The sequence below is a fragment of the Antechinus flavipes genome, chromosome 1 (assembly GCF_016432865.1).
Source record: "Antechinus flavipes isolate AdamAnt ecotype Samford, QLD, Australia chromosome 1, AdamAnt_v2, whole genome shotgun sequence".
Lineage (NCBI taxonomy): Eukaryota > Metazoa > Chordata > Mammalia > Dasyuromorphia > Dasyuridae > Antechinus > Antechinus flavipes.
In genome coordinates, this window is record NC_067398.1 from 672,676,284 (window position 1) to 672,701,635 (window position 25,352).

The window sequence follows — 25,352 nt, forward strand, 5'->3', positions numbered from 1 at the left end:
ATTCTTATTTCATTTTTGCTTTTTCTTCCAAAGTAAATGATCTTTGGGAAACTAGTAAAGAAGGGGAGAAGAGGGAAGCAGGACAGCCCTGCTCTCCCTGACAATGATTTTTTTAATATGGCTTTTTATTGACAAGATATATGCATGGGTAATTTTTTTCATCATTGACAATTGTCAAATCTTTTGTTCCAATTTTCCCCCTTCTTCCCCTCTCCTTCCCTGATGGCAGATAGACCAATACATGTAAAATATGTTAAAGTATATGTTAAATACAATATAAGTATACATGTCCAAACCGTTATTTTGCTGTACAAAAATAATCAGACTCTGAAATAGTGTACAATTAGCCTGTGAAGGAAATAAAAAAATGCAGGGGGACAAAAACAGAGGGATTGGAAATGCTATGTAGTGGTTCACACTCATTTCCCAGAGTTCTTTTGCTGTGTGTAGCTGGTTCTCTTCATTATTGAACAAATGGAACTGATTTGGTTCATCTTATTGTTGAAGAAAGCCACACCTGACAATGATTTAAACAAAAACCTAGAAAGAACAATTGACTGAGTGGGCTAGGAAATTCAAGGGAAAATCACAGTATTTTTCCAGTTCAGCAAAGGGAGGCACACTCAATGTCTGTGACTGACTAGTCACTGGACACTAGTTTAGCCAGGAAGATGCTATATACACAAAGCCTTCTAACCCTGGGTGCTGAACTGCAATCTGTAGCTGTGTACTAAGTTAAAAATCTACCGGACCTGGTACGGTTGCTGAGCAGGGAGCAAAAATAGGGGCCTGTTGACAATTTTTGTCATTCATACCCCAGAGCTATGTGGAAAAGATGTGGAGAAGGTTAAGTAACATTAGGAGACCTGTACCTTGAGGTGGAGGCTCAAGATGAGGAGCAGATCATGGACCTAAGGCTAGTTGGAACAGAAGCAAGCAGCTTTTTGGCACTGCCCCAGGCATAGAATTGGATTCAGCCCCTTTCCTGTTTCACAGGTTGTAGCTGAGTAACAAGGGCAAGAAGTTCAAAGCAAGAGAGAGCTTGAAGTTCTACTGCTCTGAACCTTCGAAGTCTTCAGCTCGCTGACAGGGACTGGGACCAGCAGCAGTCTCCTGGAGCTCCAACCAAGGGAAGGCCTTCAGTTGTATTGACTAAACTCAAACAGGGATCAGGAATTTTCATGATTATTCCTAGAAGGGTAGTAATCAGATTTCCCCCCCGAAGCAGACTGCTTTGGGAACACTGAAAGATTCAAGCAGATAGCCAGCCTCAGACACAATATTGGATACTTAGAAAAGTCAGCAGCAGAACCTCAGAAAATAAAAACAGGATCAAACATGTTCCAGACAGTATCTCCAGAAATGTTAGAGCCAGCCAGAGCCTAACTCTAATATTTCTCTAATTTTAGAAGTATTTCTAGATCTCTTAGCTACAAAGAACTTTTTTTTTTTTTTTTTTTTTTTTTTGCTACAAAGAACTTTTATGGTGGTTTCAACTTCAACCATGCAGAAGAAAATGACTCAAACATCTACAAAGGTTCAAAGACAAAACATAACTTGGACATAAGTTCAACTAGAATTCCTAAAAGAAATAAAACAAATTTTAAAAAGAATTAAAAATGATTTTTATAAATGAAATGAGAAGAACTAAGAGTTTGAAGGAAAGACTTGGAGGGAAAATTAATAGCTTAGTTCAAGAGGTACAAAACCTTACCCAAGCAATATATTCATTTATTTTTAAATTTTTGGTAACATTTTATTTTTCCCAACTGAATATAAAAACAATTTTAACATCCTTTTTTTTTTTTTAAATCAAGGTTCCAAATTCTCCACATTTCTCCCTGTCTTTCTCCCTCCCAGAGATGGTAAGCAATTTGATATAGTTTATACGTGTACAATCATGCAAAATATATTTCTATATTAGTCATGTTGTAAAAGAAAACACAGATCAAAACAAAAACACACAAAAAGTGAAAAAGAGCATGATTTGATCTGCATCAGGCTCCATCAGTTTTTTTCTCTAGATGTGGATAGCATTTTTCATCCTAAGTCCTTTGGAACTGTCTTGAATAATTGTATTGCTGAGAATTGTTAGATGGGTCACCAGTTGATCATCATTTAATATTGCTGTTACTGTGTTCAGTGTTCTGGTTCTGCTCATTTTGCTCTGCATCAGTTCATGTAAGTCTCCAGATTTTCTGAGAGTATTTTGCTTATCATTTCTTAGAGCACAATAGTATTCCACCTCAATTATATACCACAACTTGTTTAGCCATTTCCCAATTGATAAATATCTTCTCAATTTCTAATTTTTTCCACCACGATAAGAGCCACTATAAATGTTTTTGTACAAATCTTTCTTTAAAAAAAATCTATGGGATACAGACCTGGTAGTGGTATTGTTGAATCAAAGAATATGCACAAATTTATAGCCCTCTCGGTATGGTTCCAAATTTAAGCAATAAATTCATTAAAAATTAAAAGACCCAACAAGTTAAAAGTTAAAAGATTGAAATAATAGAGAGAAATGTATTTCATAGGAAAACAGATCTAGGAAAGATTTTAGAATCATGAGTGTATCTGAAAGCCCTGACCAAAAAGACCAGAATTGAAAATGTGGAAAAAAAATTAGCAAAAATCATCATTGGGGGGATTGTGGAAGGATAATCATTCTAGTATTTTGTTGGTGAAATTGTGAAACAGTGCAACCACTTTGGAAAGCAATTTGGAATTATGCAAATCAAGTAACTAAGATGTTTATAATCTTTGAACCATAGCCTCTATTATTAGGCTTCCAAGGAAGCTATCAAAAAGAAAGTTTTCATATACTACAAAATATTTATAGCAGAATTTTTCATGATAGTTAAGAATTGGAAACAATGTAGTTGCTCATCAATTGGGGTATGGCTAAACAAATTGTGGTACATGAATATAATGAAATATTGTTATGCTATAAGAAATAAAGTGTGTGCTAAATATAAAGAAGCATGGAAAGACCTATACAAACTGTTGCAGAATGAAATAGCTACAACAATGTAAAAGGAAACAACAACTACACACCAAAAAAGTTAAAGTATGTTACAAAATTATAAAGATCAAGTAGAAATCGAACAAAGAGATATCAAAGGATACATCCCCCCAGTTTACCTCTTCAAAGAGGGAAGAGGGCCACAAATATACACATTGTACATGTTTTCCAACTTTTTCATTGTATCAACCAGTTGTGCTAATTTTTCTTTCCTCTCTAAAAAATTACTATTTATCACATGGGATGGTGCTCTGGCAGGAGGCCGTATATTTGGGATAACTATGGTGATGTAAAAACCAGAAAGTATCAATAAGAACTTATTTTTAAAAAGATCACAGCTGAGTAGAAACTTTGAAATATATAGAAGTCAAGAGAAACAAAAAAAGGTATATACAAGTGAGCAATCAGAAGTAACCAAACGAAGATAAAGTGCTTATAATTTGAAAGAGAAGTGATACAACCTAATGCCCTTAGAGGCATAGAAGGACTAGGTCTGGGAATGGTTTTGTTATGTTTTGTAGATCTGAAAAGAATAAAGGAAAGCGAAGGAGGAAGTAATATTGTAAGGAAAAAGGGAAAGGGAACAAGGGGGACATTATTTCACTTATTTGGGGCAGTTAAAATAAATTATTATAATAAATTATAAATTTATTATAAATAAAAAAATATAAAGGAGGAAAATATAAGGAGAATAGCTAACACTGAGACCTCATCTGAACCATTCAAAAGAGTGTACAGTGTACATCATACACATACGCACACAAATGCTAGGTGCAGAAATACATTTCACTCAACAGAAATATTTTTTCTTTTTTTAATTTCTTTTTTTTTTTAAATTAAGACTTTTTATTTTCCAAAACATATGCATGGACAATTCTTCAACATTAGCTCTTGCAAAACCTTGTGTTCCAATTTGCCCTCTCCCTTCCCCCACCTCCTTTCCTAGATGGCAAGTAGTCCAATATATGTTAAACATGGTAGAAATATATGTTAAATCCAATATATGAATATATATTTATATAATTATCATGCTGGACAAGAAAAATCAAATCAAAACCAAAAAAATGAGAAACAAAATAAAATGCAAGCAAACAACAAAAAAGAGTGAAAATGCTGTTGTGAGCCACACAGTTCCTACAGTCCTCTCTCTGGGTGTAGATGGCTCTCTTCATCACTAAACTATTGGAACTGGAACAGATATATTTTCATTAAACAAGAGGGAATGAGGAGATGGGAATGAGGGTTTAAATGGGAAAGCAAATTCAAGGAGAGATCAGTCATAACCAAAATAAACTCTAACCACAGAGTGTGGGTCACAAAGAAGAGTTAAAAAGGTAAGAACTTGTGATTGGCTGTGGAATCAAGAGAAAGAGAAAAAGGATATGGGAGCAGAAGCAGATTAAGACAAGTGGCTCTGGTGCTGAGCACAGTACTTTATAAAAGGAGAGTGAGAAGTAAAGAGAGGAAAAAGTATAAGAATCATGGGATAGAAGAAAATACATAATTTATAAGCATAACTGTGGCTGAGACAAACTCACCATAAAACAATAAAGGATAGCAGAACAGATTAAAAAACAAAATCCAACAATGTTATTTACAAGCAACATTCTTGAAACAAAAGATTCACCAAGAGTTAAAATAAGGGGTTGAAGCAAAATGTATTATGATTTTCAACTGAATTAAAAAAGGCAGGGTTAATAGTCATGATCTTATACACAACAGTAAAAATGTTCTCCATTAAAATAGATAAAAAGGGAAACTATATTATGTTAAAAATACTATAGACAGTGAATTAATATGTGTGCTTAGCATACATGAATCAAATGGCATAATTTCTTTAAAAATTTTTTAATTAAAGCTTGTTATTTTTCAAAACACATGCATGGATAATTCTTCAACATTAACTCTTGCAAAACCTTGTGTTCTAATTTCCCACCCCACCCCCTTCCTCCAATTTCTCCCCTAGATGGCATAGCTTCTAAATTCTTAAAGGAAAAGCTAAACAAGTTAGAGGGAGAAGAAGTCAGTAAAATTCTAATACTAGGGGAGCAAAATGTACTCTTTCAAGGACATAAAGATCTTTAAAAAAAACAAGAAAGAAGTTAAGGATCTGAGTAGAGTTTTAGTAAAGTTTATTTATTTATAATTATTAATACATTTATTGTGAGAAATGCTGAAAAGTTGAGTTTCCACAATGTTGCAAGTTTTGGAGTAGTGTGGGATAGTGGATACTACTGACCAAGAAGTTTTCAGAATGTGAGAGGTTAAGATTCCATAGAACAATTAAGTGATCAATAGAAACTTATATAAATTATATATAATTTATATAACCTATAGCAATATAACAATGGGGGGGGGTAGTAAAGCAGAAGTGGATTCAGCCAATCAGAATCTTGTGGTTTTGAGAAAACCACAAACTTAAGAAAATAGCCCATCCAGCCCAAACTAGTTGAGGTCAGTGACTGGACTTGACCAAATTATTATTGCACCTGCTTAATAGGCTTATTGAATATTAAAAAACACACCCTGTAGGAGGAGTGTTCCGCCATTTTTGAACATGGATTGTATGATGAGGGAGGAAACATGTTTTATACATATTAAGGGGAAACATGGAGTAGGCGTATCAGAAAGATTGTAACTCAGAAGAAATGGACCAATCCATTCTTTTAAGGGAGGGGCTGTGCCACACCGGCAGTATAAAGGTTCTCCCACTTCTGGCCTCAGTCCTCCTTCTTCTCAAAGAGGAGTGGGATTCCCTTCTGGCCAGAAACGTTAAGATGATTCCTTAAGATTCTTCTTTAATAAATTTTCCTCGATATCTGATTTTCAGTGTCAAGAGTATATTTATAACATGATCTATTAGCTATTTAATTATCTGATTATTATTTAATGCAATTTCTTAGCTATGCATAATAACTTTATAAAAATAGGTTGGGAGTCAGTGTATTTGATTTTGATACCTAAAGAAATTTAAGAACTTGTTATTCAAGGAATGATTATTAAAAATATAGAAAAAGAAGTGAGGATCACAAAAAGCATGCAAAACTTCATCAAGAACAAGTTATGCTAAATTAACCTTTTTTTTTTTTTTTTTTCCAACAGGATCACTAGACTGGTAGGTCAAAGGAAAGATGTGGATAGCTTACCTAGATTTTAGCAAATGTTTGAACAATGTCTCATTCTTATGGAGAAGATGGAGAGTTAAAAAGATTCAGAACTGATTGAATGGCTGTAGTTGCTAACGTTAAATACAGAATAGTTTTTAATGATTCAGTGTTGATATGGAAGGAAGTCTCTAATGAAATGCCCCTGGATCTATACTTAGCCCTATAATGTTTATCATTAACTTGGGTAAAGATATAGATGTCGTTTTTATCAAATTTGCAGATGAAACAAGTAGATAGAGATAACTGACACTGGATGACAAGGTGAGAATATAAAAAGATCATGATAGGATGGACCAATGGTCGCCAAAATTTTTTATTGCTTATTCCTATCAGGAAAATGTTTTTGATTAAATGGAATCATATTTTTTAAGATGCTTGGTATATAATAGGTACTAATAGGTACTATGGTCCTTTCCTTTCCCCTTTCATTTTGAGTGTGCCCTTCCATATTTATAAAAATTTATTTATATTTGTTCATGAATTATATATTTTTATTTATAGATTATATTTTAAATTTATTTATAAATTACATAAATGTACTATCATACTAATAATTAAATATTATTAAACTTTCATGAAAAATGGAAATCAAAGAAGGTAAGATATTAAAATAATGTTTGATCCTCAGGATGATAGGAAGCCATTGAACTTTATTGAGCAGAGAAGTGATATGATTAGAAATATGAGTTAGGAAATAATTTTGGTAGCTTGATAGAGGATGAACTGGAGAGGGAAGAGACTTAAAGGAACTCAATTGGGAGGCTTTTGTAGAAGTGTAGGTAAGAGGCGAAGAGAGCCTGAACTTGTATTGTAGTTGTGTGAATAAAGATGAGGGATATACAAGAGAACTGTGGATGTAGAACCAGTGAGATTGAGCAGTGGATTGGCTCTGGGGAATGATGGAAAGTGAGGAGTCAAAGATAATCCCAAAATTGAAAGAACTGAGTAATAAGAATAATGATGATTCCTTTTGCTGTATAATTATCCAGCTCCTATTCTGAATTTTGAGCTTAAACACAAAAAGGGCATTTCCATGTAATCAGAGAAACAGAAAAAAGAGAGTTGTACAAGAAACTGTGAACCTCTTGTTCACATTTTATTTTTAAAAGTTTGATAAATTTCATACCACACTTCATAATTATGGCCGCTAGGTGGTGCAGTGGCAGAGCACTGAGTCCCTGACACAGCAGACATTTAATAAATGCTTGTTCCCGTCCGCCTTTTCCTAATCATGCACTTCTTTAATGCTATCTTTTATACAACCTTTTGTATCATGACTCTCATGGGTCTATTGTCCTTTGGGTTTCCTTCCATTTTCAGTCTTCAAAGATCATGGTGTTGGATTCTTCACCACTATCTAAAATTACTAGAAAGATAATGGTAGTCAAAAAATAGGGTTTGGGGTCAGGAAGCAGTTTAGGATAATTGAAAGGGATACACAATTTCCCAAATGCAACAAAGAATGCTCTTTTCTTCTCTACTAGTTGTCCAATTGCATGGTATATCTAAGATAGGAAGATAGGTAACGGATGAATAGATAGAATGATATAAAGAAAGAAAGAGAAGGAAGGAAGTGAAGGAAAAAGTTGATAAAATGATAGAAAGAAAGGTAGACAGGTAGTTAGCTAAAATGATGGAAAGAGTAGAAAGGAAGAAAGGGAAAGAAAGGAAGGAAGAGAAAAAAAAAGAGAGGAGGAAGGGAGGAAGAAAAGGAAGAAGGGAGGAAAGGAGAAAGAAATAAAAAAGAATCCTTTAGGAAGGAAGTAATAAAGAAATATGGAAAGGAAGAGGGATATCTTAGGCATGGTCCCATAGCCTATGGCCTGCTAGTATCTTCTCTCCAAGATTATTCTGCATCTGTTTTCTTTTTGTCTACATATACATATGCAAATATAAGGTCCATGAGTGTGGGGCCAATTTTGCTTTTGGTTGTGTATTTTTAGGGTCTAGCATAGTATCTGGCATATACTACTCTCACCTCAGTTAATGTAAATCATAAAAGGCTTAGGCAATTTAATCAACCCAAAGTATAAATTGTTAGCAAATATTTTGGTGTTTAGGATACTTTCTCCTTATAATTGCCTAGTAGTGGAATCTCTGGATCAAAAGGCGTAGACATTTTATCTGCATCATTTCAAATTGCTTTCCAAAATTGTTGTACTAATCCACAACAATGCACTACTGTGCCTGTCTTCCAATAACCTCTGTAATGCTGATTGTTTTCATCTTTTGCCATCTTTACCATTTTGCTGAGTGTGAGATGAAACTTCAGGAATGCTTTTATTTGTATTTCTCTTATTAATAGTGATGTAGAGCATTTCTTCATATATGTTAAAAATTTGTAATTCTTATTTTGAACTCTGTTTGGTCATATCTTTTGACCATTTATCTGCTAGGAAATAGCTTTTGTTCTTATATATTTCTCTCAGTACATCTTGTATACCAAACCCTTATCCAAAAAAATCTGATACAAAGTGGTTTTTGCCATCAGACTGCTTCTCTTATCTTTGCTGCATTAATTTTGTTTGGGCAGAAAATTTTCAATTTCATGTAATATAAATAATATATTTTGTCTTTTAAAATTGCCTCTAACATTCGGATTAAAATACATCTTCTAGAAGATGTGGGAAATTTAGAACACTAATGCATTGTGGATAGAGTTGTGAACTGATGAAAGCATTTTGGAAATAAATTTGGAACTATATCCAAAGGCTATAAAACAGTGAATACCCTTCAATCCAGAAATACCACTACTATGTCTGCATCCCAAAGAGGTCATAAAAAAGGGGAAAAGACCTACATGTGCAAAAATATTTATAGCAGCTCTTTTGTGGTGGCAAAGAATTGGAAATTCTCATCTCATCAACTCAGGGAATGGCTGAACAAATAGTGGTATATGAATTTAATAGAATACTATTGTTCTAAAAGAAATGAGCAGGTAGATTAAAAAAAAAAAAAAAAACCTGGACTTACACGAATTGACACTGAGTGAAGTGAACAGAACCAAGAGAATGTTGTACCCAGTGACCAATATTGTGTAATGATCAATTATGATAGACATAAGTCTTTTCGGTAATGCAGCAATCAGTAATGCAGCAATCCAAGAAAATTCCAAGGGATTTGTGATGGGAAATGCTGTTCACACCCAGAGAAGAAACTAAGGAGTTTGAGTACAGATACTGTTTTCACTTGGGGCGGAGTTGCTTTTTCTTTTTCATGATTTTTTCCTTTTATTCTGAGTCTTTTTTTAGAAGATGACTAATTGAAATTATATTTAACATGATTATAGATATATAACCTATATTAGCTTGTTTGCTATCTTGAAAAGAGGGGGAGTAGGAATGGAGGGAAAAAAATTTGGAGTACAAAGTCTCTCCTTAATCTTGGTCAAATTCTACTAACCTTAGAAGGAATTTAATCTTTTTTTGTTAAACATATTAAAAATACATGTAAATCCAATATATGTATACATATACAATTATTTTGCTGCACAAGAAAAATCAGATCAAAAAGGAAAAAAATGAGGAAAAGCAAAATGCGAGCAAACAACAACAAAAATAATGAAAATTCTATGTTGTAATCCACACTCAGTTCCCATAGCCCTCTCTCTGAGTGCAGATGGCTTTCTTCATTACAAAACTATTGGAACTGCTCTGAATTATTGCAATAATCATTCTCTCATTGTTAACCAATCAGGGTTGATTGCCATCCTCAGGAATGCCCACTCTTCCAAGGGTATATAAACTGTGAGTCCACCACCATGAAGAGTCTTTGATATTCTAGAGTGCCATTGACCTTTTTTGTTAAAATTTAAGTATTATTAATAAAACTATTAAATTACTCAGATACTCTTATCTCTCAAGCTTTTTAAATGTCATAGAAGGCACCTATTCTTGCTGTTTTTTAAGAGATAGTGAAAAATGAGGGGAGCCATGGGTATGGAGCACTGCACATATTTTCAGTTCTTCCCCCCACATATTGGTTTTAACTGATTTCCCCTCCCCTTCTTATTTTTCTTTTTTATCATTTTTTTGGAGGAGATTGTTCTATGAGTAGAGAGGGAGAAGCATTACAATTTTGAAAAAATTAATCAAATTTCAATATATCAATAAAATGGCACTTTAAATAATTTTAAATTCTAGTTTTTAGATCAAAGAAATAAAGAAAAATGGAGTCACAGTAATCCCTTCTACTTTTTCTTTGTTCTCAATATCAAATGAGACAATGCATAAGAAGACAAGTAACCACAAAATGCTATAAAAGCAAGCTTCTTTCTCTGGACTTTTGAGATTTAGCAAATGACTTTCTCCCAAATATCTATGAAATAATACAAAAATTATTATTCTCATTTTGCAAATGGAGTTTTCCCAGAAAGGGAAACTGACTAGTCATAGTCAAACAATGGGTAATTATCAGCAACTGAAATCTATTAGTTACAAGACCTGTAATCTTTCTAATATAGCAACCAGCCTCATAGGATAGATTCCTAATAATGAAGATTCTCTGATTACATTTTACAACTGCCAACAGTCTGATTTGATTCTGGTCTAACCATTGGCACAAAACCAAAAAGGATAAAGACTACCTAGTGCCTGTCTAATTACGGAGGATGATAGATTTTGGCAGGAATAGATAGATCTTAGAGGCCGTCTAGTTCAGCTCCTTCATTTTACAAGTGAGGAAAACTGAGATCAGAGAAGTTATGGGACTTGTGAAAAGCTGGATTTGAGCCTTAGTTCTCAGATTTATTGTCTCCCTGTCATGAGGTTGGATGGGTGGGCTACTAATTCGTGAGACATATGTGTGTTTAATACGTTGTTGGTGGAACTGGGAACAGATCTAACCATACTGGAGAACAATTTGGAACTATGCTCAAAAAGTTATCATATTGTGCATACCCTTTGACCCAGCAGTGTCTCTACTGGGTTTATATCCCAAAGAGATATTAAAGGAAGGAAAGGGACCCACATGTGCAAAAGTGTTTGTGGCAGCCTTGTTTGTAGTGGCCAGAAACTGGAAACTGAATGGATGCCCATCAGTTGGAGAATGGCTGAGTAAGTTATGGCATATGAAGATAATAGACTATTATTGTTCTATAAGAATTGACCAGCAGGATGATTTAGAGAAGCCTGGAGAGACTTACATGAACTGATGCTGAGTGAAACGGGCAGAACCAGAAGATCATTGAAACGACAACATCAATATTATACGATGATCAATTCTGATGAACGTGGCTTTTTCCAACAATAAGATAATTGATGACAGTTCCAATGGTCTTGTGATGAAGAGAGCCATACCCAGAGAGAAGACTATGGGAACTGAATGTGGATCACAACATAACATTCTCACTCTTTTGTTGTTGTTTGCTTGCATTTTGCTTTCTTACTCATTTACTTTCCTTGATTTTTCTTATGCAGCAAGATAATTTTTTAAATATGTTTACACATATTGGATTTAACATATATTATTGGATTGCTTGCCATCTTGGAGGAGGGAAGGGGAAGAAAATTGGAATACAAGGTTTTGCAAGGGCTAATACTAAAAATTATCCATGCATATGTTCTAAAAATAAAACGCTTTAATAAAAAATTTTAAAAAGAGATGTATGTGTATATATTTGTAGGCATGTGTATATATAGGTACACAAAATACATCCATATATGTTCATATGTTTATAGATACACACATATGATAATGATTTTGTATAAAATATGTACATATATGTATGCAGAAAAATATGTATTATTCTTTCTAGGACCACTGCTCCAACCTACTTTACTCTTCAAAAAATGGCTTACTTAGGGTCCTAGAAGTAACTCTGAGATGCTGTTTTTCTAGTAATGTAGTTCTTCAGTCCCAATCAATGTACTTTTTTTCTCCAGTTTTAACTACAATGTGTTTTATTATATATGCTTTCTTTTTTTATATTATAGCTTTTTATTGACAAAACATATACATGGGTAATTTTTCAGCATTGACCCTTGCAAAACCTGTTCCAACTTTTCCCCTCCTTCCCTCCACCCCCTCCCCCAGATAGCAGATAGTACCATACATGTTAAATATGTTAAAGTATCCAATCAATGTACTTTCAATTAACAATCAGTTTATAGACTTAATTAGCTTTTTAGCAAAGCTATTTGCTAAGATGATATAGCAAAATATAGATGAAGAAATAAGCCTTTGTGTAGCATTCACTCTGTACTGGGGAACATGCTAGACACTTTACAAATATCATCTTATTTGATCCTCACAGCAATCTTGAGAGGTAGATGTTTGTAGTGTTCCCATTTTATAGCTGAGGAAACTAAAGTACACTGAGGTTAAGTGATTTGCTCTGACTCACCTGCTTATAAATATCTGGGATTATATTTGAATTCAAGACTGGATTTGAACTCAGGTTTTTCTGACTAGTGGACCAATACTCTCTACCTACTGGACCAATACTCTACCTGCTGAGCTACCTAGATGACTCATAGCTAAATATTAACTTATTAAGTATTACTGAGAAATACTAAGTGCCTATTATATACAAAGCACCATGCTAAGTCAAGTAAATAAAAGAACAACTGTAAAAAAGTCCTGGCTTTCCAGCACCTTTTCTTTGGGGTCCAGGGCAGGGAGGGAGATGATCTATAGAGGTGAGTAGAGGCAGAGATGGGGAATCTTTTTCCTGCCAAGGGCCATTTGGATATTTATAATATAATTCCCAGACCATACAAAATTATCAACTTATGGAACTCAAGCAGTGGGAGGTTGCTGTTCTTAGCTTTCAGCTCATCATGGCCTGAGACTGCCTTGGTAGAGCCAGACCAAATGACAGTGCTATTGAGGCGAAGAAACAATTAGTTCTTGTGGACAGGCTACAAACAGCTTGCAAAACTCCTACACCAAACCAGATTAAAATGTAATAGGGAAATGTTTAATAAAGTAAATAAAATTATAACACATTACAATTTTTAGTGGTGTTTTCAAAGTCTGTATCCTTTTCTACTCTAGTTTGATGCTTCAAGTGCAGAGAATAGAAGAACTAGACCGGTAATTGGGAAGATTTGGATTCATATTATTCAGAATGGGAATAATGTGAAATGTATATGGAGAAGTGGATCATAATCAGTTATGGATGGCCTTGAATGTCAGGCCAAAAAGCCTGTATTACATTATAGAAAGAACAGGAAATCATCAGTGATTTGGGGGCAAGTGAATGACATGATCAGATCTCTGTGTTAGGATCTTTGTCAACTGGATAGGAAAATTGGATAGGAGAGATTCTGAAGAAAGGATTACTGGGTCATAGGCTACTAGTTTAGCCCAGACTAGAGGTGAAGCATTAAAGTCTAAATTAAATAATAGGCTAAATAAGCTAAATAAGTATGCTATTAAAAACAGCAAAAGAGTAGAATAGAATAAGAGCCAAGAAAATATGGAGCAGTGACAACAAACTAATAGAAATGGGGCCACTAAATTGTATATTAAGATTCTTGTTGCTGCCTACTGACTTCCCTAGAGGAGCTCATGGACCAGGTAAGGAGGGAAGACTAACACAAATATAAGATAATAAAAGCCATTTACAATCGCAAGGTATTATCATCATTAACTACTACCACATAGCAGTATTGTCTCCAGCATTTGGCTCACTTTTGTGGAAGCATATTAAAAACTTCCTTTTCTGTTTCTCCAAAATATCAAGAAATATTTATCTAATCTAAAAACCCTTTTCTAGATATGTCTCATTAGGTTGTTTTAAGTTCAGAAGAAAAGGTCTTATTTTGCATGTATTTATAATGTCTCTTCTACTAGGTCTCCCTCTTCCCACTACTGGACAACAAAACTTCTCCCCAAATTAAATTCCCAAAATGGCTATGCCCCCAAATGAGTGTCTCTTTCTGTATTTTCATTTTCATCTTCTCTCTGGGAGAAAAGGTCTTCAGTTTTCTGGACTTATGGTTTGTCATTATAGTAGTCAACAGTTTTAACACCTTTCAAAGTTCTTTTTTCCCCCCTATAATGCCATTGTATAAATTATTCTAGCTCTGCTCATTTCACTCTGTTTTGGTCTTCCCAGCTTCCTCTATAACTAATTTTTTTAACTTCTTATAATACAATACTATTCCATTATATGTGCCATCATTTGTTTAACCATTCCCCTATAACTTCTAATAACTCCCCCTATAATAATTCTAATTATGAAAGAACTACAACAAATATTTTATGTGTTTCTATTTTTCTTCCTATGAGCTTTTTGACTTAGTAAAACTGAGTACTTTACTAATAGTATAGCTGAGTCAAAGGGTATCCTAAATAAATTATATCATCTCTAAAATTTGATAATTTTGTTTCCTCTTTGCCTATATCTATTCCTCTAATTTTTCTTATTGTTTTGCTAACATTTCTAATATGTTAAATAGTAGCAGTAATAATGGGCATTTTTTGCTTTAATTCTCAATTTGTTGGAAAGGCTTCTAACTTGTTTATTGTAAAGGCTTATTCTTGGATTTAAATAGATACTATTTACTCTATTAAGGAAAAGTCCATTGATTCCTATGCTTTAAAGAAAAAATAGAAATGGATTTTGGATTTTAATACTTTTTAATAGAAATGGGAATTATGGATAGAGAACTAGCCCTGGAGGCAGGAGGACCTGAATTCAAATGTGATTTCAGACATTTGACACTAGATATATGACCTTGGGCAAGTCACTTAACCCTGTCTTGAAAAAAAAAAACACAAATTTTAAGGAAATTGAATGGAAAACTAAACTTATTTGTCTTCTCTCCCCTCCCTCTCCCCGCCTTGTTCCCTGAATAATACAATCATGGCCTATCAAAAGGTAGTTCTCTTTTTCACATTTAAAATTTTCATGAGAAAGAGAAGGGCCCTTTGATTTCTTCAGAACTCTTGGGTACAGTGGTCAAAGAAGGAATGGTGTAGTGACTATTGTTCTGGAACATCAACTTCAAACTGTATTCCTGCCATATTATTATATTTTCCTTGCTAAAAAGTTCTATAAAAGTTACTTTGAATTATCTTGGGGAAGAAAGAGGTCAAGGGCAGGAGGAGACTGCTCCTTTGAAGGTTTTTCCTCCTAAACTAAAAAATAGCTTAGATTTAGAATAATTTACTAGTATTTTTTCTTCAGCACTCAGCTCCTGAAACATCCCTTTACCCTGTGGGAGATAACTTGAGAATGAGGAGACTCTGCTCAGGGTAATGGAAAGAACTTTGGAGCTGAGTAAGGAGACCTGCAATTGGATAGGTCAGTTTCATCCTCAGATTCTCGGTTTTCTTCTTTATAGCATGATTGAAGAAGTCAGTCCTTGTATTATAGAAAGGCACTTCTAGCTCAAGGGCTCTGTGAAGAAAACTGTATAGTCATAGACTTTAATTTAGATTCAAAATATTCTGAGTCTCACACTCTACCCCTCCAGCTTTCTCTTTTGCTCACATCCCCGCCCCTTGAGCAGTTTCAGAGCTGGAAATGACCCCTCATTCCTCTCATTTTAGTAGAGTATCTTGCACAAAGTAAGTATTCAAACATTTGTTGAAGGTACAGAAGATGCTTAGCCTGGAGGAGAGGAGATTTAGGTGGAGCTGATAATTATCTTCAAGAGTTTCTTAGAAAGGATCTGACAAGGAAGAAGGAAATTCTGCACTAGAAAGACAGAACTATGGGTAGGAGTGGCAAAGAAGTAGATTTAGGTTTGATATGTGAAGAACTCCCTGTTAGAGGGAGCCAGAAATAGAATAGGTTGTCTCATGTAATGACCGCGTATTTAAAGTCAGCCGGAGTCAGGAATTCAGGTTAAGGGGAAAATCTTCAATATTTATTGAAGCGAAGAGGTGAATAAAGATTGCTATAGCAAATATAGGCAAGAAAGATTGCGATAGCAAATATAGGCAGTTGCGACAGGAAGCCAGCTAAGAGAGAGCGACGCGAGCCGAGGCAACCATGGAGGCAACTGTGTCGGCAACTGAGGCAATGGCCGTCCCAAAGGTCTCTCCTCCCCTTCCTTCTCCACTCCCCTGCCTCCACCCACCAAAATCGTCATTTCCTATACAACACATCAGGACTTGCACAAAGAGTGGGTGGGGGCCATTCTCTCTCCAAGCTTATCTATTAATAGAGTATGGTCCAATTACTATTTAGCCTCATGTGCTTGGGACCTCAGTGCATCAACTCAAGCCTCAGCCCATTACATCTCCCGCTTTCTTTTGTTTTAGAACACAGGTGATCATGCCATCCCTGACTCTTCAGGGAGGTCAGAGCCCCCAAGGGGAGGTGATCACACCCTCCCTGATTTCTCAGGAAAGGAGGTGAAAGCACCGAAAAGGAAGTGATCACGACCCCCCTGACTTCTCAGGAAGGGAGGTGAAAGCACTAAAAAGGAGATAATCACGCCCTCCCTGATAATGAGGTTTGCAGAAGAATTATACTAGGACTGCGCAGGGATGCTCCTTTAGAGGAGATCATAAGACGCTGTGCCACAGTGGACACAGGTGCCTTTTATACCCAGGCTATGGTGCAGACTTCCCAAAATTCAAACATGGGAAGACAGAATCCCTCTTGGCAAGGGACTTCCAGAGAGACTCGTAGATGCTTTCAGTGTGGAAAAGTAGGGCATCTGAAAGCTCAATGTTGGTATAGAGATAGAATGGGAAAACAAGGTGGGAGAACAAGACCCCAAACCCCATGTCCAAAATGCAACAGAGGCTTCCATTGGGCCTCAGAATGCAGACAGATTCAGGGAAACGGGATGAGGGGCCCAGCCCCAGGGCCCAAGGCAAAAAACACTTGGGGCATGATGGCAGCCAATGGTGCACCCAGGGAGGGCCTAGAAGTCCAGTATCCAGACATGACCAATCAGCCAGAAAGCCATATGATGGGAGAAGGGGATTACACAGTCAACCAGCCAGGAAGCAACCTGATGGCAGAAGGGAATTACAATTGGGGAGAATAGAGCTGTATGCAGCTGGGACAACTGAGATACCCCCTGGAAAGGTGAAATCTGTTCCTCTCCAGCCTATGGATCCCTTACCTCCAGGCACAGTAGGCTTGACCATTTCACCTCCTTTTTGTATGTACAAAACAGTGTCCATCCACACACTGATGTGGGAAACTGGGGAATGTGTAGATAATATCCCAGTCACTAATACAGGTAGACAATGTGTGACTTATCACCCAGGAGACGTAGTAGCATCAGGTTTACTCATACAGAATCCTAATAAGCAACCTGGTGATAGTCACCCAGGTTCTGACTCCAGACCACAAAATCCAGGAATTTACTGGACAGCAGCTGTAACGGCTGACCGACCTATGCTCACGATCTATATAAATGGCCTACCATTGGAAGGATTGGTAGACACAGGTGCAGATCGTACAGTTATTAGAGGTGCCAATTGGCCCAGTCACTGGCCAAAGATTAAAGCAGACACCTATATGTCTGGAGTAGGAGGATCAATAGCAGCTGAAGTTAGTGCTGCCCCTATGAGATGGACTTTTGAAGGCAAAACAGGAGTTTTTACTCCTTTTATAGTTGAAAAACTCCCCATCAATCTGTGGGGAAGAGATGTTTTACAACAATTAGGGTTAAAAATGAGTACTTCGGTTTTTTAAGCAGGGCTGCTGTTGAAGGCCTGCCAACACTTTCACCTGTTCCTATCCAATGGAAAACTGATACACCAGTGTGGATAGAACAGTGGCCCTTGGGTAGCGATAAAATTCAGGCCTTATTAGATATAGTACAGGAACAGCTTGAACAAGGACATTTACAACCTTCTCTAAGTCCTTGGAATTCCCCAGTGTTCGTTGTAAAAAAGAAATCAGGAAAATGGAGGATGCTCACTGATTTAAGAAAAGTAAATGAACAGATGGAAATTATGGGAACTCTTCAGCCTGGACTTCCATCTCCTACTCAATTGCCTAGAGAGTGGCCTCTTTGGGTCATCGATATTAAGGATTGTTTCTATTCTATCCCTCTGGATAAGGAGGATATGAAAAGATTTGCCTTTTCAGTGCCCAGCGTTAACTTAGCTGAGCCTTATAAAAGATATGAATGGACAGTTTTGCCACAGGGAATGAAAAACAGCCCCACGTTGGGCGCCAAATGTAATGACCGCGTATTTAAAGTCAGCCGGAGTCAGGAATTCAGGTTAAGGGGAAAATCTTCAATATTTATTGAAGCGAAGAGGTGAATAAAGATTGCTATAGCAAATATAGGCAAGAAAGATTGCGATAGCAAATATAGGCAGTTGCGACAGGAAGCCAGCTAAGAGAGAGCGACGCGAGCCGAGGCAACCATGGAGGCAACTGTGTCGGCAACTGAGGCAATGGCCGTCCCAAAGGTCTCTCCTCCCCTTCCTTCTCCACTCCCCTGCCTCCACCCACCAAAATCGTCATTTCCTATACAACACATCAGGACTTGCACAAAGAGTGGGTGGGGGCCATTCTCTCTCCAAGCTTATCTATTAATAGAGTATGGTCCAATTACTATTTAGCCTCATGTGCTTGGGACCTCAGTGCATCAACTCAAGCCTCAGCCCATTACAGTCTCATATCTCCAAAATGGGTAATTTCAGGCAAAGGCTGAATCTAGTCCTTCACAATATCTACCATCCACTCCATTGAGGGTTCTATTCTCTCTCTACACTTTCTCCCTTGGTGATCTTAGTTGTTTTGGGTTTAAGGCTCATCTCTACACTGAGGATTCCCAGATCTAGAAATCCGGACCTTTTCCTTTCCTGAGTTGCAGGCCTGTATCACCAACTGCCTATGAGACATTTCCAACCAGGCCTCTAAGCATCTCTTACTCAAAACATCCAAAGGAAAACTCCACTTTGCCACCATGCTCTCCTCCTTCTTTCAAACTGACTCTTAAGGGCATTACTTTCCTCCTGGTCAATCAAGTTCAAAATCTGAAACTGCTCAAGGGGCGGGGATTTGAGCAAAAGAGAAAGCTGGAGGGGTAGAGTGTGAGACTCAGAATATTTTGAATCTAAATTAAAGTCTATGACTATACAGTTTTCTTCACAGAGCCCTTGAGCTAGAAGTGCCTTTCTATAATACAAGGACTGACTTCTTCAATCATGCTATAAAGAAGAAAACCGAGAATCTGAGGATGAAACTGACCTATCCAATTGCAGGTCTCCTTACTCAGCTCCAAAGTTCTTTCCATTACCCTGAGCAGAGTCTCCTCATTCTCAAGTTATCTCCCACAGGGTAAAGGGATGTTTCAGGAGCTGAGTGCTGAAGAAAAAATACTAGTAAATTATTCTAAATCTAAGCTATTTTTTAGTTTAGGAGGAAAAACTTTCAAAGGAGCAGTCTCCTCCTGCCCTTGACCTCTTTCTTCCCCAAGATAATTCAAAGTAACTTTTATAGAACTTTTTAGCAAGGAAAATATAATAATATGGCAGGAATACAGTTTGAAGTTGATGTTCCAGAACAATAGTCACTACACCATTCCTTCTTTGACCACTGTACCCAAGAGTTCTGAAGAAATCAAAGGGCCCTTCTCTTTCTCATGAAAATTTTAAATGTGAAAAAGAGAACTACCTTTTGATTGAAGGGATAGAGAGTAACATAATAGACTTCAAAGGTAGAGAGGTTACTGAGTGATGTAAGATAAGGCAAGTGACCATGGGGAACAAGGAGTATTCCAAATCCCCCACCTCAATCAGTAAATTGAAGAGAATGAGTGAAGGTACATAGCCAGAATTAGAGAGGATAATCAGGGAGTGTGTCATCTGAGGGGGAGACAGATTTCAGTAAAAGCTGATAGATGTGAGAGAGCTGAAGGAAAGTTTGTTCATGGAACAAAGCATCCCCAGAAGGCACTGTGGAAGAGCTTAGGTTTTGGTTTGATTTGGTTGAAACTTTGAAGTAGGAGAATTGATGGGGACGGGAATAAGAAATTGGGGTAGGGTGGAGAGAATAAGGTTTGGATGAATCAAAAAAGAAAAAATCCTATTCCACATCAACTTTTCACTCCCATTGCTGTGACTTTCTGTTGTCTCCCATGATCTGCATGCTCTTCCTTTCCAGTTGGAAGTCCTGGCTTAAGACCTAACTCAAACATGAAGTTTTCTCTTATATGTAGCTCTTGACACGTTGCCTCCTCAGAGCAGAAAGTGAGGTTCGTGAGGGAAGGTCTTTAGTACAAAGCCTAGCACACAATAGGAGCTTAAATAAATGCTTATTTCTTGATCTACTGATATGGAAGAGATTTATTGTACAAGTAATTCAGATTGGACTAGCAGACTCTGGGGATTGCTTTCCTGAACAGCTTTTTTTTGGTCTGTGCTGACTCCCCTTGTTTATTTTGAAGATCCAAGTGATACTTGTTTGTAATAAAACTTTATAATAAAAAGTCAGCATATTTAAAGAAACAAGTGCATTCACATAGATAAAAGAGCTTTGTTGAAAATCCCAAACTTTTATCCACCATTTTCTTTTTTATTAACTCAATTTTCTCTCCTTCCCACTTCACTCAGTATAAAAGAAAAACATAACCTTTTAACAAATATACTTAGTAAAGCAATTTCCCCTCCACCCCCTATTTTTCCTTGGAGTCTGTCTGCAAATCTCTCAGAAGGAATCCAATCTGCCTCAAAATGTCTGTACATTTTTTCCCCTTGTGATTTCCTGTGATCACAGGTCTAGATTAAAAAAAAAAAAATTCTTCAAAAAGATTTTTGTCGACAATGACTTGAGGTAAATTTGATTGAAGTGCGTTTGTAGGGTTAAAAAAAGTTAATGGAACCTTGGATGCTAGCTTCTAGTCCAAATTTCACTCTTGTATGGTTAGGGAAACTGAGGCACGGGGTGACAAGGAACCAAAGGGCTCGGGCCTCCGCACTCAGTCTGAGGGCTTCCCCGGGGTTGCCCAGCCCTTCCCAGCGGATCGCCTAACGGTCCCACAAGGGGCCCCGCCCCTGCCCTGGCCCTGCTTCCCAGCCACCTTCCCTTCCCCCTCCTGCCCCCATCGCAGAGTGCGCAAGCCTCCAGCCTCGTGCCCTCCCCCTGCGCGTCCCCTCAATCGTAATCCCCCCTCCCCCTTGCCTCTTGCCGGCCTGCACCCTAGGCCCCCCTCCCCCTTCCTCCTTGAAGGTTCCCGTCGGGCGCCGCCCCCCCCCCCCTCCCGCCGCTGCCCGGCGGCGCGTGCCCCGAACTGTTCGGTCGCGCGCACCCTCGCCCCCCCGCCCCGCGGCGGCGCGCGACCTGCATTCCCATCCCCCCCCGCCGCCCCCCCTCCCTCCCCGCCCCCCGCAGAGGGCGCGCGCGCCCCGCGCTCCCATGCGCCGCTGCTGCCCGGCTTTATTTGTAAACACTCCGACCGCCGCCGCCTCCGCCGCTGCCGCCGCCGCCGTCGTCTCCGCCGCCGCCCGCCCGTTGCCTCTGCCGTTGCCGCAGCAGCTTCCAACCAAGATGGCGGCCGGTGGGAGCGGTGGCGGCCTGTCGTCCTGCCCGCCAGGGGTGGGGAACGGCTGCAGCAACGGCAACGGCGGCGGCGGCGGCGGCGGCGGCGGGCCCGGGACGGGTTTGAGCTACAATAACTGCTCTGTGGCGGCGGCCGCGGCCTCGGCCCCCGGAAACCCGGCGGCCGCCTCCGCTTCCTCCGCCTCCTCGGCCTCGGCCGCCGCCGCCGCGGCCTCCTCCGCCTCCGGTGGGCCTGGGGCCGTGTCCGTCCAGGCCGCAGGCGGCGGCGGCGGCGGCGGCGGCGGGGCAGCTTCGGCCGTGGCGGCGGCGGTCTCCGGCCCGGGCCCGGCCCCCACTCCGGCCCCGCCCGGGGCCGTGGGGGCGGCAGCGGCGGGGCTGGTGCTGCACCGCGAGCCCGTCTACAACTGGCAGGCGACGAAGCCCACGGTCAAGGAGCGCTTCGCCTTCCTCTTCAACAACGAGGTGCTCAGCGACGTGCACTTCCTGGTGGGCAAAGGCATGAGCTCGCAGCGCATCCCCGCGCACAGGTGAGCCCGGGACCCTCCCCTCCCCCATCCCCTGCAGAGAAGGGGTACCCCTGCACCCGGGGAAGATAAGATGGTCCCCTCCCGGACCTCCTGCAGAGTAGGGATACTGCGGAAGGATGAGGATGGTCCGCGCCCCACCCACCCTACTTCGAAGCCCTCCTGCAGAAAAGGAGCAGGGAGAGCTCCCAGATCTGGGGGAGAACGGAATGGCCTCCCCCCAAAGAGAACTGGGGAGGGCCCCCAGGATCTGGGGAGGATGGGGATGGTCCCTACCCGAACCCCCGCCCCTATGCTACGTCCAGCCCCTCTGCAGAGAAAGAGATGGGCAGCCCCGGCAGAATGTTGGAGGATGGGGATGAGGATAAATTTCATTCAACCTCTCCCCCCCAAAGATGGAGATGACCCTCATTCGGACACCCACCCTTCCCGGGGGAAGATGGGGATGGTCCTCATTTGAAAACTCCAAAGAGAGTTAAGTAGTTCGTGAAGAGCTGAGGATGCCCAGAAAGGGGGAGGATGGGGTAGCCCCCATTCAACATCCTTTCCCATTGTTCCCCCTGCCTCTTTAAAAAGAAAGAGCTAGCAGCCCAGGAGAGCCAAGGAGAGTGCCCCCAGACTCGGGGAGAGTAGAGATAGCTCCCATCCAACACCCCTCCCCCACTGCACCTTCAGCTCCTTTGAAAAGAAAGCAGGGCAGCCCTGAAGAGCATCCCATTGGGAATCCTCCCAATACTCCTGAAAGGAGGATGGTGATGGCTACTCTTGGGGATACCCTCACTATTGTACCCCAACCCCTTTGAAAGGAGAGAGCCCAGAGTCCTCTGAAAGCCACAGAGGGAGTGTCCCCTTGACCCCCCACCCCATCCTAGCCATCCTGCAGGGAAAAAGGCAATCAGTCCTCCTAGAGCCCCCAAGGAGCCTCCAGTTCTAAGGTGATGATGAGGTCTATTCATTAGAAACTCCAATTAATTGTATTCTCTACTCCTCCCCTCCCCAAACAGGGTTAAAAACTGGGCAGGGCAGTGCTGGGAGAACTACAGAGGGAGCCTCCAGTTATGAGCATGATGATGGCCTCTTGCCTGAAACTCCCCCTCGGGAGTACCCCTTACCCTGCTCCATGCCCTGCAGAGAAAAAGAGGGGCAGTCCTCTAGACTGCCACAGAGAGAACCTCCAGTTGTCAGGATGATAATGGCCCCATATCTCCTGTTGACCTTCCCTCTCTTCAGGCTCACCAGACCAGATCTCTCCCCACTGATTGCCACTTTGTGCAGATAAACCTTCCTGTGGTTCTTGATCTCTACTCTCCTCTTTAGATCAGACTCTACTATTCCCCCTCCTGACGTACTCCTGGAAGAGTTGCTCCTGGACCCCATTCTTCTGATCTTTCCTTTATGTTTTAAAACAAAACAAAACAATCCAACTCTTTTAGAATATACTTTCCTATCTTAAGGATATCAGCCCTCAAGTCTTTCCCTTTCTTACTGACCTCCTTCACCCTGTTCTTCAGATGTAGTGCTCCCTCCCCCCTTCAGAGGAGGTCTCACATGCCCTCATAGGGGAAAAGTTGTTGCCTTTGTTATCTGAGGCATCCAGTTCATCCAAAGGGTTCATATTTTCTCTCTCTCTCTCTCTCTTTTTTTAACTGTTTCCTTTCAAAATTGGGAGCAGTCCTCTTCTCACTCTTCTCCTTCACCTCCAGGTTACTTCCCCTTTCTAGACCTCAGTTTCCCTGTTTGCAAACTGATTGGGTTGGACCAAATATTTTAATAAGGGTTCTTAAATAATCCCTCAAAAAGAACGAAGGAAGCAGTGGGGAAATTATCTAGCTTTCCTTCTTTAACTACCCTGTTTTCCCTAACATGTAGGTGTTTTCACATCAGTTTCCTTCCTTCTCTAGCCACATCTCCTGCCTTTTAGGAAGGTAGGTAGTAAATATCTCTTGATCATTTGGTTATTGTATATGACAGTAGATACTTGAAATAACTTCTCTTTCATTCCTGCCTTCTTGTATTACAGTCCTTTATATACCCGCATTTAAACTTTTTGAAGGCAGAGACCATGACCATATTCCTTTTGTAGTGTTCATGATACCAAGCATGTGGTAGGCATGAAATTAATACTCTGTTGAATTGCAATTGTTTTACCTTCTCTGAGAGGCCTTTCTTGATCATTCTTTTCCATAGCAATGGCTCTCTTCTGAAATGGCAGCAGTTATGAGTAATGCTATTCATTTGAGACTTACTACTTAGTACTTTGTATGATTATTTTAAAGTAAATTAATCTTTTTCCCTCATCAGCTTCCCTATAAGGTCAATGTTCCATGAGAATGGCAAATAGCACAGTCTTATTGTGCAGTTACTTGGATTAGGGAGAGGAAGAAAGCAAGCATTTTATCTTTGTTTATTTTTTAAACAGGTAAATTTTATTTATTTCTGATAAAAAATACCAGAGTTGAAAAGAAAATTTTATCTTCAAATACAGAACTCGAGAAGCATAACAAGATAAAAAGGAAAGAAAAAATAATTGTTTCTTTTAAAGGTTAAAAAGTCCATGTCCCTAATATGGGAAGATAAAATGTGCAATTCTTTTTTTTTTTTTTAACCTGGAAATTCCTTTATGAACTCAAAGTAATATATGTTGTGTACAAAGTAATATAGGAGGATCAGTTGTGAATGATTTTGTTATTCTCTCTCTCTCTTTTTTTAAATTAACTTTTTATTGACAGAACCCATGCCAGGGTAATTTTTTACAACATTATCCCTTGCACTCTCTTTTGTTCCCATTTTTCCCCTCCCTCCCTCCACCCCCTCCCCCAGATGGCAAGCAGTCCTATACATGTTAAATAGGTTACAGTATATCCTAGATACAATATATGTGTGCAGAACCGAACAATTCTCTTGTTGCACAGGGAGAAATGGATTCAGAAGGTATAAATAACCTGGGAAGAAAAACAAAAATGCAAGCAGTTTATATTCATTTCCCAGTGTCCTTTCTTTGGGTATAGCTGCTTCTGTCCATCCTTGATCAATTGAAACTGAGTTAGATCTCTTTGTCGAAGAGATCCACTTCCATCAGAATACATCCTCATACAGTATCGTTGTTGAGGTATATAATGATCTCCTGGTTCTGCTCATTTCACTTAAAATCAGTTCATGTAAATCTCGCCAGTCCTCTCTGTATTCATCCTGCTGGTCAT

At 39.2% G+C, this 25,352-nt stretch overlaps 1 protein-coding gene across 1 annotated transcript in view; it reads left to right on the forward strand.

Annotated features, from left to right (window-relative positions):
• The first annotated feature begins 21,476 nt into the window (after window positions 1–21,476).
• The window catches only part of BTBD2 (BTB domain containing 2), a 57,638-nt gene continuing 53,762 nt past the window's right edge, over window positions 21,477–25,352 (forward strand). Inside the window, exon 1 of the mRNA XM_051972252.1 lies at window positions 21,477–22,155. Within this exon, the coding sequence (XP_051828212.1) occupies window positions 21,485–22,155 (671 nt within the window). The 5' untranslated portion in view covers window positions 21,477–21,484. The remainder of the gene's footprint in view (window positions 22,156–25,352) is intronic.